The sequence below is a fragment of the Passer domesticus genome, chromosome 2, assembly GCF_036417665.1.
Source record: "Passer domesticus isolate bPasDom1 chromosome 2, bPasDom1.hap1, whole genome shotgun sequence".
Lineage (NCBI taxonomy): Eukaryota > Metazoa > Chordata > Aves > Passeriformes > Passeridae > Passer > Passer domesticus.
This window is the reverse complement of record NC_087475.1, coordinates 36,828,625-36,844,419: the sequence shown is the minus strand read 5'-3', so window position 1 is coordinate 36,844,419 and position 15,795 is coordinate 36,828,625. Positions and strand designations below refer to the sequence as shown.

The following is a 15,795-nucleotide window of genomic DNA, read 5'->3' as shown; positions in this document are numbered from 1 at the left end:
TGTTTCAATGCAGTTCCTCCTCAGCTTTTCTAAGGTTATACAATAGGAAAATACAATAGAGCCATGCAATTTTGAGTAGTAAACTATATATTCCCTCTCTCTTTCTTTTTAAGGGACAAAGCAGAACTAAGGGAGAGTTCAAAGTACAGGAAAAAAAAGTGTTGGAGCATGGAAAATTCACTAAATGGAAATAGGGAAGCATGGGTACCACAAGAAAGAGAATGAGATGAATGCATTTTTAACTTTTATTTAGGGTAGAAATATGCTAACAAGTGATAGAATTTAGGAGTTGATTTTCCTGTCTCAGAAGAAAGGAATAGAGAGATTCAAAAGTGGAAAGCTAAAAATTGATCAAAGAAAGCACTCTTTCATATGATGTGTGACTGAACTGTAAAACTCACCTCCACAGAAAGCCACACAGGCCTGGAATTCAGGGAGATTTTTTTAAAAAAATCATAATTTCAACACCCATTAAGAGTGCTCAGAGTTCTGATTTTTCACCGCCCCTAAAGAAAAAAAAAAACAAAACAAAACAAAAAACTTAGTACACTTAACGATTATGTTTAACTTAGAATAGCTGGCAATGGATAGGATCTTTCCAAGAGCCCATATTTCTAGGGAGATTGGAAATGTTACTAATGGGTCTTATATTTTATAGGGATTGAATTGCCACCTGATTCATGTCTGTCAGCTGGTTGGTAATCAGGGGCCAAATTCTTCAGGGCACTGAAATCAGTCGGCTGCACCAATAAGAAACTTCACTTCATGCTGAAGAAACCACGGTTGGGTCAGCCGCTGTTCCAGGAGCCGGCAGTAATGTTAAGTGGAGCCATCAAACAGTAAGTTGGAAGTGTAAATCTCCACAGGTCTCCGTCTGCGACCCAGAAGCAGCCTCTCCAGAGAGGGGCCGACCTCCGGGTCTACAGGAGATACCGCTGTGACAGTCACAGCTGGCTGTCCCTGCATCCGTGATTCTTACCACCCGGGAAGCTTCCAAGGGTTTAATTAAGGCGGATCCTCCTCATTGTTCCTTGCAGAGCACGTCTGGCAGAGCGGTGCAGCAGATGAGCTGAGGCACGCCGAGAGCCCGGCACCAGCCCCACGTGCCTCCCTTACGGGCTCAGCCCCCTTCCAAGGAATCCTTCGCATTCCAAGCGGCTGCTCTCAGGGCCGTGCACAGAAAGCTGAATGGCTGAACCTCATCGCCGGCAGCTTCAGCCCAGCTCGGGGCCGCGGCCAGAGCTGGGTGAAGCCCCTGCCTTGTGCAGCACGGAGCAGCTCTTCCCTTTGAGAAGGACTTATCAAAGTGCTGGGGAGGGAGACCTCGCCACCTCCTCTCCGCCTCCCTGCCAGAGCCTCAGCAGCCCACAGCAATCCTTCCCTCCCCGATTGCGATTGAAAGAGAAAACAAACCCGGTCTAACTTTGATCAGCACTGATGGGGCCTTCCTGGAGCCAAGTGTGTAGGTTTTTCAATCCATGAGTAGCATGACACAGCTCAAGTGCAGTGGTAAGGTGTCTCTGAAAAAGCTGTGGAAAAATGAGTCTCCCAAGTCTCATCTGGGTGCTTGTAGGCACCAGTCTATTAATGGTGCCTTGTGTAAAGAGGATGCTGTGGAAATATTGCAAGCAGCCAGCTACACGGGGAGACAAAAGTGTTGTATAACTTGATAAATATAGTTCTGATGCTATCTTTGAAATATTTAGGCTGAGTAAAAAATCCAAAGTAAAAATGTCTGCTGTTTTGAAATGCAGCACTAGAATGGCGTGGAGGGAGCTGGCAAAAGGGATTTATGTCTTTTCTGCAGGAACAATGTACTAGTATAAATCCCTTGTATTGTGTGTAATCACATAGGTTACACCTTTCAGTGGCCAAAGCATCCAGAATTCAGTTTTATCACTGCTCGTCATAAGAGACAGAAAGGACAAAGCTACATAAAGAAGCTGGCTGCCACCAGACTGGGGTACCAACAGTAAAAGCAACAGCACTTTCTGCGCTCCAGTTTTGAGCTGGCTTAAGGAAACAAACCAAAACCAAACATTAGTTATTGCCAGAAGTCATTCTGTCTTTTTCAAATATGCTCACTCAGTTTTGCGCTGCACATCAATAACTGCTTCTTAATTCTGCTCAAATTATGCTTTCCAAAGTGAACTGCTCACACTTTTCTAGGGAGAAATAATAACATATTTGATAACTTTTCTTAAATTACAAGAAGCAAGACAAAGCAATCTGAGATATTTTTAGCTTAATGTATTGATGAATGGAAATGTAAAACCAAGTGGATTGAAACAAGTTATATTTAAATTGTATTTAGGAATTTTACTGCATGCTATTTTCCTTCAGATGCAACTGCATAAATACAAAAGGAAGAGATAAAGCCATATAAAAATTCAAACTAAAGCTGATTGAAAAATATGGGGCTTATAAGAAAACACACTCTTGGTACAGGGATGGTTTCTGTGTTCCATCAGAACCTTATTTTTTTCAGGAAATGTCGTCACCAGCTGAAATCCAGAGACAGGTATATAAAGGGAGGACAGCCTAGGATAACATTTGAAAAGAAAATTTCAGGGTGAGTAACAAAATGCTTTGTCCAGAAATTAAACCTTATTTGGGACGATATGAAGCCCCAGTGAGGGCTGGTGTGATGGGCAGGGCTGGTGTGATGAGCAGGTGATCATGACATGGCATCGGGGTGTGCAATAAGCAGGCTGAAGGAAAGCAGCCAGCATTTACTCAACAGTGGGAATTTCAGAAAACACCTACAGACCCAGCCACATGAATCTCTACAGCTTGGACACTGTTTTGAGGCCTGGAAAATTCAGATATGCTTTGCTGGTTGTGTACGAAAAGAAAACATAACACATAATGAAGGGAAATTGTGAAGGCAGCGCACACATGATTTTTAACTCTTTGATAATCATTTGGATTTCCCCAAATCTCAAGATCTTTTAGTGTGACAAACAAAGGGCTATTTTGGTCTCCTGGCCTCACATCCTCCCATATTTCTTATGGCAATGAAAGCTGAAGTGCTATTGATTCTGAATAATTAGTAAATTATTCATGTGGTCATACACATCCAACAGCTGAGTTTAAAGACAGTCAGAATTAGGTATGTTGAACGAATTAAGAGATTTGGAAAGACTAGAAACATAGCATGTGGGCATGAACAGATAATGTAATAACATTGCACAGCTGACCTGCTTGTTAAGCATAAGGAATAGAATTGAATGCAGCAGGAGGAAGGAATGAGTTTAAATATTAAAGAGAGGCCAAAAAGACTCATTAAAACATGAACAATTTTTATTACACATTTGCTAGTAATCCAACCTACTTTAATGAACAGATACAGCAAATTGCTGACAATGTTCAATAAAATACAAAATACAATTTTTATGGCATTGATAGCAGTATTTTATAAAAGCAAGTCACTGTTGGTATGTTTTTGAGTACAATCTTCATAATATTCAGAACAACACTCTTATAAAGCATTTTCTCATAGCTAAGGGCTATAGTAAAATCTGTATGAGTATTGCTTATGTGTGTGCAATTCTGAACTACAGATAAGTAGGACCAGATCTCAAACTGAACTATGCTAATTTATATCCACTGAAGGTCTGATCTAGAAGCAGCTATCCTCCCACCCTCAACAAATTCCCCATATTATTAATTTAATAATTGCACTTCTTCAGCAGTCTAAGCACATGAGGGTTTTTCAATACGCTTATGAAAACACAAGTTGTATTCCAGCTATGACAGCTGTGCACAAGGTTCTCTGCTTTTTGGAGTTTGACTAGTCCTACAGTTCTTGCAGATCCTTCATGTCTTTTTCACAGGATCTGAGGCTGCAGAAAGCACTGAGTTCTGGCCTGGGCTCTCCTCCCTATTAGGCTCATTCTCCCCTCAGTGTCTAGAACAACTTGGCCTGATCTCCTCACCTACCTGAAACAACCAATACTTATCAAACACTACACTTGCTTTTCATCTTTCAACACTTGTCTTCTGCACGTTTTCCACCAAAGCCTTTCCCAGAGATGTGAAGACCCTGTTTCTCTACTTCCACAGCTGCCACCTTTCTCTGATTTCTCCCTGGATTTTGTCATTGCAGATCTCCCTGAAGAAAGTCACTGCTCAGAAAATCACTGTCCTCTCACACACTTTCCACCTCTTGCCTCATCCCACTGTTCCACAGGTCTTCCTTCAGAAGCAGCCACCAGCACCTCCACCTCCTCATCCTCACTGTGTATGGGCAGGCTCCTTCTCAATAGGGTTTCCTATGGATTGCATTATGCCTTAATTATGCATCGAAGTATTTGCATGAATCATGTGAAAGACGGGTATTATTATTTTGTTTCATAGGCGGTAGCTCAGTCAGCTGAATCCAGCACCATTTGGATTATGAATAGCACAGCCATTAATACACTGTGGTATATGCGCCAACATCCATTTTTTTCCAAAACAAATATTACTTGATTTCTGGTCTGATGCTTCACGTAATGACATAACAATTGTATAAGGAGTTTGTTTGGTGTTTTCAAACCCTGGGCATTTTCCCCACCAAAATTTGTATTGTGGCTGTGAAGATGGAGAGCAGCAGTTAAAAAGACTGAATTTTCATTGTCCTTTATTTTGCTAACCACTACAAAATTTTAAGCTTTTCTGCAAAAAGAAAATTTATGGTGCCCATAGAATCAAAACGAGTGTGTTGCTGACTGAGTGAGCATTTGATCAATGCATCACAGCAAAGCTAAAGAGACAGGCTGAACAAGAGGTACAAGGTTTTAAACCAAGGCAGTAACATTGTTATGCTTACTTTGTGAGGCACTATTTTATATAACAGATCCTAATTCCACTCTAGCTGGATAACTACTGTGAATTATAATTTTATTTTCCACTTAGTGGAGCCTATTGACTTGGACTAGCTCTTGCCAGAGAACCAGTTTTGCAATAAAGGCAGTAAATTCTGATTTTGTGCTTGTTTGATAATTAATAGTGAGGTGTCAGCAGCAGGAAAAAATGAAAGTATTTTTTTCCTCTGCAAGTTATAAAAGATGGGTTGTAAGACAATGATTTTATGCTGAGTGTCTAAGGCATCTTTTACTAAAATGAGTCCAGCAACTCAGTAGAGGTTTTGCTCTGTTTGGGAAGGTATGCGTGCAAGGCACTCCTGTTAACCAAGCATCCTTGGCCCCAGGCATAAATATACAGATAGTTATTACACTGGCAAGGATTTTCCCCTCCCAGTGGAGACACAGTTTTTTAGCAACAGCAATTTTCCCCTGTTGCTAAGACAGTGGAAAAATAGGTGCCCATGGGTGTCAGTATACATGCTAGTTATAAATACATATAATAATATATGTTTCTTTTACTTGGAAAAAAGAGGCACAGTAATGAAAACACCATGTAAACTTGACACTATTGAAGTACTTGTTTATCAACAGCTTCCAGTATTTAACAAGGATTAAAATACAAACAATAGCCTTGGCCTTAACTGAGCTAGAGCCACAGCTCTAACAGATGGCTGTGCCAGACAGGCTTTCAGCACAGACCAGACCTGAGCACCTCACAGCAGATGAGGACGTGGGAGCCCTCACGACAACCAACCGAGATCAGCAAGTGGAATTGCCCGTGTGCAGCCATGGAGCAGGGAGTGAAACCACAATCCAGCTGAGTATCTGTGTGCTCAGAGAACACAAGGCTATCTCCTTTGAAGTGGCTTAACAGACATAAATAGAGGATTAGGCCCAAGATCTACTGAGATGCCAGAGGATGCTCACATGATTTACTCTTATGCCTTCTGCTGGACCAAATCTCCAAGGTCATCTGTACCAGAGCCAGGAGGTAAACCTAAGTTCCACTGTGACTTTCCCTTTAAGGTCAACTTCCAGCACAGATGCTGTGACCTGGATCTCCAAAATGAGCTCCAACTGCAAGAAGTCATACTAGTTCAACCATCTCCCAGTCCAGGAGTTTCTGTACGTCCCATTTCAGAGTACTTGTGTCATTGCGACATGCCAAGTGTCCTAGCCATGCTGTCATTTTTCTCTGATTATTCAGAAAATAAATCATTTGACAAATGGAAATGGCATGACCCATACTAAAAATAGCTAACTGTGAAATTTCTATGGCTAATTGGCATCTGTTGTTAAAGTGACACATGCATATTTGCCCTCTGTAGACCTTCCCACCTGTTACTCCATGGACCATCATACCATATACGTGCTGCTAACAAAACAGAAAGGTGCTTCACTTTCAGGGTGATTAGGCTTTGTCAGAAAATTAAGGTACTATTTATTAAATTGATTTGTTACCCTAGTGAAAATTAGGGCAGCAGAACCAGAGGAATTGCATTAAGGCTTGTCCTACCTGCACGTTTGCCCCCATCTCCCCTAGGCTGCAGTAAAAGAATCATGAAGAGATGTCTTGACTTTGCAGCACTTCCAATCCTTTGTCATCCCCCCAATGTCTTTCATCTCCTGTCCCTTCTTGCTCAGCCCTGTCACCCCAGGCTCACCACTGCCCCTCCTCAGGAGAAACCATATCCAGAAGGCTTCAGGTTTGTTTTTTTTTTTTTTTTTCTTGGATCCTGCCCACAGAGTATATCTACCACATAATGCTTGGGAATCATTTATGTGGTTGTATGCTCAACTCCAAGATCATCCAAGAAACCTGGCTACTGCATCTGACCGCAGTTCACTGACTTCCAAGGGCATAAAATGCCCAGGTGCTTTCTAAAATCTGCTGATATATGGAACAGAGAATTTGAAAGAAGTAGGTTAACAGAAGTCAGTGTACTCTAAGGAGATTTCCTATAAACTACTAGCAGTCAGGTTGGAGAGAGGGGGGAGAGGAGGAAGAGAGAGACAGGAGGGAGGCAGGCAGGCAAGCTTGGTGACTTATTTATTTTCATCCTTTAAAAAATAAAAAAAAAATTGCAAAACTAAAGAAGAAATACTTAGAAGGCAAGGTTTCCATAGGAAAAAAATATTTTATTTTTTTAAGAACAAATTCAGTTTGAAACAGACGTGGAATGTGATTTTCATAATTTTCATTTTCTGGGAACTAATTGCAATGTGGAACTAAAGCAGATTTCAAACTTATGACCGGCTAGTTTTAATACAGAATGAAACAAACAAACAAACAAAACCAAAAAATAAAATTTAAAAAAAGGAGAAAGAAGAAATTATTTATAACTCAAGCATAATACTGTGTTACTTACAAACTGGACAAAGAAATTCTTAAATAAATATTCATGGTACACAATTTCAGCACAAATATGCGGCAATTTGGCAACCTTTTATATAATTTTTTCCTCAATACAGTGCAAAGGGGAATGACACTGCCTTTAAACAAGCTGTAGCTAAATACATTGCAAAATTCAAATTTTATACAAAACATCTTGCTCAGACTTTATAAAAAACCAACATTGCTCTATATACACAATCTGGTTAAGAAAAGCCTTTTTTATCTTGTTTTCATGTGTTTTTTTTAATTATTTAAAAATGTGAATAAGGCTACTGTAACACCCCAAATCCATATACAGTAAATCTGAACCTATTTACAGCATCTTCACTTAGACATGATGGTGCAAATTCCAATTTGGGTGACTAGGGATGATCATACAAGCAAGGCATTTACAGTAACTTTTCAAAGCTGGACCAACGTCAAAGAAAGGAACAGTTGGTAGATTGTCATAATTCTGCACCAGACACAAAACAGACGCACAGTACATTTTTTTTTTTCAATTGGTTGCAGGTTGCTCTTGAGCAATTAGTCTGATTTTTTTTTCACAGTTTAGTATATAACTAGAATGTAGCCAACTGATGAAGCATAGATATGATTTAATAAAAATAAGGATCAGTAAGCCCATCTTTTCCCTTCCCCTCCCCCAAAATAAAATCTTAATGACTTACAAGAGAACCTTGTATGGATGGATTCATAGAAAAGAAGGGTTGTTGAAAAGAATTACATATGTACTGTAGTTAGTCACCATGGTAACCTTCCACAGAACCATGGGTTGGAATTTTTTTTGTTTTTTGTTTCTCTCTTTTGGACCAACATCCCAACATTATCTTCAGATTCAGAAAACAAAGAGAGTGATCACGTCTATGACAGATATTTTTCTTTTCTTTTTTTTTTCTTTTTTTTTTCCTTGCAGGTGCTCACCAGAGGTCTGAGAACCCTGAAATGCTGTTGCTACATTTTCTTTCCAAATCAGAAAGCGAAGTGTTACCATAGTAACATGACTATGTTAGAAATGTCTATTTGCATAGCACATATAAAAGTAGAGGTTTTTTTTTTATTTCCTCCCTAGGGTGGGAGCTTTAGGGGAATAGCCATGCTAAAGAGAAAACTTTAACCTGAAAACCCCCTCTACGAACCTCAACACAATCTACAGAACACATCAGCCTGTAAGGCAAGGGAAAACACAACACAGAAAATAAATGCCGGCACATCTTGTTGCTGTTAAATATGTGATGCATTAACAATGAATTCCTGATATTTTGGACCTTATATTTTCTACTTTCCTCTTACAAGATGCTTTGGAATTTTTTTTAACTATGCTCCCACTGGTGGTTTAGGATAGCTGGTTTTTTTTTCCCAGAAGTATTTTTAAAAAAAAAAAAAGTGCGCATATGCATACATATATATACATATGTATGCATACATACTTATATATGTGTGTATATATACATAGACACACACACACATATATATGGAAAATGATGACAAGTTAAGACTATGCAATTGCCGCAAATGAATTTCACATCTTCTGGTGTAGATTCTGTGCAATCTCAAAATATATATTAGTAAAAAAATCCAAACCAAAAGTAAGAAAGAATGAATAAAAGAAAAACTCTCACTTTATATCCCTTGTGTTCTATACACCTATTATAAATAAGACATATTTTCCATCTCCATCTCAGTGTCATAATTTATTTTACTCTTACAGACTGCCAGAGGTTTGCCATATGTGCTTTAACCTTGCAACAGAGCACCAATGAACTGCTGTGTCAGTCAGTACCTACACTCACTGTGCAGGGACAGCACTACAATAAGCCAAAGTGCCAAAAGGGTCAGTCACAAAGAAATTCTGCCTCAGAGATGAGCAAGTTTTTGTGGTTTGTTGTTTTGTTGTTTGCTTTCCCCACAACTTTATCAGTGACAGAATTATAGCTCATTTGACCCACTGGCTTATAATCATCTTGGGCACTTGGCTCTCAGTTGTTTTCTTAAATGCTTTCCCTGTGTTTAGTATAATGTGATAGTATAGCAGCTGAGTCTGCTTAAAAGTCATCCAAGGCAGACTATGTTTTTGCTACAGCTTCAAAGCTGTGTATTTTATTGCCAGTACCACAACAGCCCTGCCCTAATACATCCTCAGTGGCCTGCTATTGTCTTGTCTTCTCCAGGCTTGTTGACTTACTAACAATACCCCTTTGTTCTACTGTATTGAAGGTACTATTTTTTTCTGCACACTGGTATTTGATAACCGTGAATTCCTTCAAATGCAGCCTTAACCCACTGCACATGTTATTGTGTTTCCTACTTGCCTCTTAAAACTTAGCATACCAAAGTGCTGTGCTACCTAAATGCATTTGTTTTTTTCTTCCTAGTTTCTATTTCTGAGGCAGCAATATTCAATTGCAACCTCAATCAGCCCTTCCCTCCACCACCCAGTCCTGCTCTTGACTTTGTTGACAGCCTAACTTTTTGGCTGGAAGGCTCCTTACTATCAAACACAACTTTTATAAATGCATTACCCATTCGAGTGAGGCTGCTGTAGCAGATGGATGGAGTGCGGATCTCCAAACATTAATGTTCCATTAGTGATTCAGGAGGTGGAGTGAAAGGAAATCTCATGTGAAGGATGGCAGAGCCCCGGATAACAGAAACAAATGGAACAGTGACGGACTAAAAGCAAGAGAACTTTAACAAGTCTTACTTAGACACCAAGGTCTGTGTGACAAATCCAGTACGCACTGAGAGACACACAAAAGTCAGAAGATTGCATTTCAAGCTTGGTATTTCCTAGAGCACCTTCCCAGGATGCCTAGAGCTATTAACATCCACGGATTGCTCCATCTTCCCTTGGCTTTTGTACATGCCTGAATGCCCACAGCACATGGCTTTGAGGATGATGAATGTAACAAGAGTACAGCAATCAGAATGGGCATCTTCTACATAAAAGTCTTCCAGCTTTTAGTGAATACTTATTCACTGAGATAGGGATTCTACAGACTAGGTAAGCTGTCCAGCTCGCGTCGGTTCCTGGAGAAAGAGCTGTTGCCTTCTCCCCCCTGTGCTTAAGTCAATGCTAGCGCACAAGGCGTCATCACAAACCCCAACAGAAAGCATTTGACCAGTGAGTTTCCTCTACGACTCAACTGTACCACAGAGCTGGTTGTGTGTTCCTCAGACCTTGTAATAAATGTTTGCTGGACTCTGAGGAGGCATCTCTTGAACTATGTACACCGGATGTCCATAGTCGCCGCTGACCTTTTCATAGTGGGGGCAAAAGACACTGTCTGCAGTCCTTAGAGGAATGATAATGTCACTGGGCTCAGAACCATTGTTGTTGCCACTGCGTTTTGGGGTGGCTAATGTACTAAGTGACAGAGTTGTCGTGTGTTGCGGGGAATGCTTCCTGTGTCTTCTCCGGTACTTCAACAAAAGAACCACCAAAGTGATGATGATGACGATGAAAATGATGCACCCTGATGCAATCCCTGCAAATAAGGCCACCTCTGAACCCAGTATACTGGAATGCCCAGCCTTACTGCCATCTGTGCTAGATCCTGGAAAGAACGGAAATACAACAGACAAAAGTTATTGCCATCCTGTGACCCATTTACGTTGCTTAAAAATGTGTAGAGTAAGCAAGACTGGAAGAATTAACTGACAGCTAAACTTTGACAAACCAATTACCCTGTTAGATAGCTAAATGCAAACAGCCGAAGTCAGCAATCAATATAAAGCAAGACTTTGTGCCTGTTGGTCTCACTTTTGTGTTGCTCCCAAACCACCCTGTTTCATACATCATCATCCATCAGCGGCGAAAACTGTCACTGACAAGGCAGCCTTTGATGCACACAGCATCTTTTAACAGATGCAGGCCAGCCCCAGGCACAAGAGAAGGGTGGGATAGGACTAGAAGGGAAAATAACACAGGGAAATGACAATTCTCAGAACAACTGGTACTATTCAGTGCCACGCTGCTCCCTCTGCTATTTTATCTTTCGCATATTGATTTAAGTTAAACCATCCTTAGTGCCTCTTTACAGGGACTCCTCTTGCTTGGAAATGAAACTAAGGAGCTTGATGCAGCATGGGAGACAGGCAGAATGGTTTTGGCATGTCTGTTAGTATTAACTTACATTTACTTAAAAGAAAACAATGCCATGCATTTGGTAGTCAGGAAAAGCTCATGTGCTGAACAGCCTGTTGAATATTTGCTGCTTATCACACCATCATATTATTTGTCACAAAAATTACATGAATGCTTATTGACACTTTTTCACTTCTAAGTTTTAACCTATTTCCGTCTCTTGATGTTCACTTACAATAGAAAAATGATACAGATGCTATATTCACATAATTGTTAACTCTTCCTACCAAATCCTCTGCAGGGATCAGCTGAAGCCACTCACTCTATCAAAAATTCATTAGCCCAGTAACTAAAGACACAGCTGGCAAGAAAAACTTGTGGCCTTTTGTGGGAAACCTAGAATCACTTGTCAGCAAAGTTTTGCTTTGTAGCATTATTAATTACTGAATTTTCTTCTGGACATCTTGATTCGTAGGAGTTAGGTTTTCTCTTGTTCACCCTATGAGTGAAATGCATCCTGAAGATATTTGTTTTAAATCATCTATTTATTTTGTTTAGATAATTATTTAAAAAAACCCAAAAAAACCAACAAAAAAAACCCAAAATCAAACCCCAAAACTTTACATGTAGTAGAAGACCAGCCATACATGTCTAGACTTCATATGGTCAGCTAAAACATCAGGACATTAATTATAGATACCCTGAAATAAACTTTATAAATGGCTGTTAAGAACCTCTTGGTAATGTATTATGTGGGAACAGAAAGAGACTCGTTTATCTGCCAAAGTACTAAATGTAAGGCAGCACTGACCACTGTAAAGCTGCTTAGCAAATGCCTATCCAAAAATTTTCCTGCAAATGAGAGACACTATTACAAGATGTAATTAACTTCTACAGCAGAGTGGAAGAGGGTGAGAGCAGCTATTGCCAAAACTTGCAGCTCCCACACGCTATCCACCAGGGCAATCAGAACTGGCCTTTGCTTCATCTCACGATGAAAACATTTGCTTTTCTGCCATGTTAATGGCAAAAAAACCACATTTGGGACAAAGGAGGAGACAACTTTCCAGGGCAAAGTCCCACCACACCTACCTGAGTGGTCCTTCACAAAGGGGCTGGTGGTGGAACTCTTCCCATTGGTGCCAGCTTCCTGCTCAGGACGCTTGGTGGGATCCGTGTGCCGGGGCTGCCCTGCTGAGTTGGGATCTGGGGAGAGAAAGAGGACTCATGCAGCTTTGGCACTTGATGGTATGGAGCCTTACAAGCTGGCTCTAGGTACCTCATGAGACACAAATGATTTAACAGAAGAACCTTTATGCAAAGGACTGGGAGATATAAGAACGCAATTTTCCTTTTAAAGCAAAATGGTTATATTAGTTATTTCAGGTTTAAATTGTGAGGCCATCTGCAGAAACTATAGGGTCTCCTGTAATTGGCAAGAGAAGCTTAGCAGATGACATTTCAGTTTAACTGAGGAAGTTGATTGACTACTGAACCAACTTCTACTTAGAAGAATAATTCTTTCTTCCTGCACAATAGGTTATCTATATGTGAAAAGAGACAATGAACAAAAACCTCTCTGTAATCAGAATTCATAACAAGCAAACTATAGAAATATTAGCTTCCCTCTTTTCATGTATTTTAAATAATTCTGAGCAGCAGAGTTGTGGCTTTTGTTTTTAAAATAAAAATAAAAATGACTGAAACACACTACTCCCAGGCGACCTTTCCTTCTAGGGATCTCTCCAATGAAGAGATCTTATTACACTAACCCTCCTTCTGTAGAAATCTGTCAGTAGCCGAGGAAGAGAAAATAGGCTGTGCTTTCAGACTATAAGGGAGGAATGACCACACTAGGCTCGACTGGCTCTCTGCTCTACACTGCTAAAAGAAGCCTGAAAACTAAAAAGGACATTGAGACGGATCAAAGTGATTTCATGAAACAGCAGATGGTCTTTACCTTGTCCAACTTTCATGAGGATCTTCATGGTTTTTGTCTGGCACACCCCTCCCTCCTGGTTATCCAGGCCCTCCAAAGACCCATTTGATGTTGCTGATTAAAAATAAAAGAAAAATAAATAAAAATAAAAATAAATAAAAATCAGGAAATCAACAGGCAAAGTGATGTGAATATGAGTCTCTGAAAGCAGGGATCTTTCAATCTACCAGGACCTGTTTTTGTTGCTCAGGCTGACCTATGGAAAGTTGTGAAATGTTGAAAGCCAAAGGAATGAATACACTGGTAAGCTGTACAATATATACAAATGGAGGAATGTGTTATCAAGGTTTCAAATTTACCCAGCATCCTTTTATTTTCCTATGCACAATTGACTGACTGACTGACTCGGACAAAAACACACCATCTTGCTAAAAAGGTGATGGAGTCAGCTGAAAAGGAAGCTCTGGCAGGCTCAGAGGAGAAAAGCACTGAAAAATCACTCTTTTTTTTCCCCCCTCCCAACAATATCTTTATAATCACCATGTTACACCTGCTTCCTCTATTACAAATCTCCTGCTGGAATAAGTGAACACACACAAAAGACCCAGGTGAAAGCTAAGATTCTGAACTGATTGGAAAACCATTTAATATTTTAAAGCACAATCTCACTTTTCTCAGCATTGAGGAGCCTCTGCGGGGGCGGGGGGCAAAGGGGAGTACGCTCTACTCCCAGGGAAACCTTTTAGCTCACACAAACAACGGGCTGCTTTCCCCTGTGCCGCTATTGTTCTTGCTTATCTAGGTGCCAGCCGGAGCCACGCGATCCGGGCGCAGGCTGACACTGCCGTGCCATGCACCACTCCCTTGGAGAACCCACGAGGCTGAATCACCATGCATGGGTGCGCTGCTGCCGCCCCAGCCAGCTGCTGGTTGCAAAACAGCTGCTGGCAAAGGATTCGGCAGCTCCTCAGCAGGAGGTGTTGGGGCCACCGCACTGCACTGGCCACGGGCCACCATGAGCGGGGCACAGCTACAATCGGTGGGCTGTGCATTCTCTGTGCAGGGAATGCGCCGGGGGTCTTCCTACCCTGGTTGTCCTCGGCATGGAAATTTCACTGTCATTTCTTGGAGCTGTTTATCTGAGGCCCAAAATAAACTTATGGGAGGGTGTACTGGGCAACCAACCGGAGAAAACACATGGAAAATGGGATATCAGGGAGCTGAGTGCTTGGCATGGCGGGGTGGTGGTGAACTGCTTAAGCAGCACATGCCTCCCTCTGCCCCTCTCCTTTCAGTCTGTAGGCTTTACACTCTTCAGGTCTTTGTTTTTAATTCTCGCTCCCTCTCTTTCACCTTCCTTGGGGATTTTCTTTCAAATGCAGTCTATGTATATTTCCTTTTTCCTTCACAATGTCTTCCTACCCCCATGGCAGTATTTTTCTTGCTCTAATCTTCTCTCTAGCCGTAAAGATATAAACCCCATACTGCTGAACCCTGCTTCCTAGCCTTTGATCTGAGTCTTGTTTTTGTTCCACTTCTGACTCTTTTGTGACCAACTCGAATTACAGCCACCATACAAACTTCCCAAACTGTGCTTTCTTTTCCTAAAATTCCCTTCTCCTAATATGTGGTCCCTCCCAGTTCCTCCTCTTGTTCCCTCCCCCCTGTAAAAACATGACAATAGCTGTATGGCAGAAAGACTTTTCAAAATACAAAAGAGCACGTTGAGTAATTTAAGATAAAAGCTGATCTGAAATGTGTCACTGCATTGCAAGGCTTGGAAAATAATGGAGACATATAGTTTTGTTTTCTTTTGGGTTTTTTTTTTGTTTTTTGTTTTTTTGGGTTTTTTTCCCCAGAGGGGAAAAAAAAATCAATACCAAGAAGCCATCCTGGACATAAATCAAATGTGTCTTTGCTGAAAGTGTTTTTTATGATCTATCTGCCAATGTACCAGCACAAGGACACAGAGAAAAAATGCAGTAAATAGAAATATCAAAGCTGAGCACCAATTTAACGTACAAATAATAAACACTGACTTTGTTTTGTGGTTTTGTTATTTGATTCTTTTTTAAATCGAGCCGAAGGGAATCACATCTCTTTAAACACTTTCTACTTGATTTTAATTGACTAGAATGCTGCTGCTGCTTCTGAACACCAATGCCTTTTTGTTCTTTAAAGGCCTATCCACTTAACCCATGGAGCAGGAGACCTCAACAGGATGCAGAGGATGCAGTCTGACCTCAGTACAGAATAAAAAAGTAAGATGAAAAAAAAAAATGCAAAAATTACTTCAAATACAGTCTCCAAATGGGAAGACCCAGATGTACAATGAGTCTGGTTGTGTGCCTACGCCAGCGCAATCCTCCTCGCTTGCTTGCTAAAAGAATGCTTTCATAGCTTTGATGTCAGATGAATGAATTTGCAGAAGTATTCACTTTTTCCACAGTTCTTCAAGGGATTTTAGGAAAGCCTACGTTATAGCTCAGAGTACAGACTGCTACGTCCTGAGGAACAGGGAATTTTC

General features: G+C 40.7%; 1 protein-coding gene and 1 long non-coding RNA gene across 2 annotated transcripts in view; one reads left to right on the top strand and one right to left on the bottom strand.

Moving 5' to 3' along the window:
• The first annotated feature begins 819 nt into the window (after nucleotides 1-819).
• Nucleotides 820-4,967, top strand: LOC135293768 (uncharacterized). Its single transcript, XR_010355862.1, has 2 exons — nucleotides 820-2,572; nucleotides 4,109-4,967. It is a non-coding gene; the product is annotated as an uncharacterized LOC135293768 (long non-coding RNA).
• A 2,001-nt stretch (nucleotides 4,968-6,968) lies between these two features.
• EFNB2 (ephrin B2) overlaps nucleotides 6,969-15,795 on the bottom strand; it is a 45,557-nt gene continuing 36,730 nt past the window's right edge. Inside the window, exons 3-5 of the mRNA XM_064408306.1 lie at nucleotides 13,290-13,382; nucleotides 12,422-12,535; nucleotides 6,969-10,799 (exon numbers count right to left, since the gene is read on the bottom strand). Coding sequence (XP_064264376.1) covers nucleotides 10,417-10,799; nucleotides 12,422-12,535; nucleotides 13,290-13,382 — 590 coding nt within the window. The 3' untranslated portion in view covers nucleotides 6,969-10,416. The remainder of the gene's footprint in view (nucleotides 10,800-12,421; nucleotides 12,536-13,289; nucleotides 13,383-15,795) is intronic.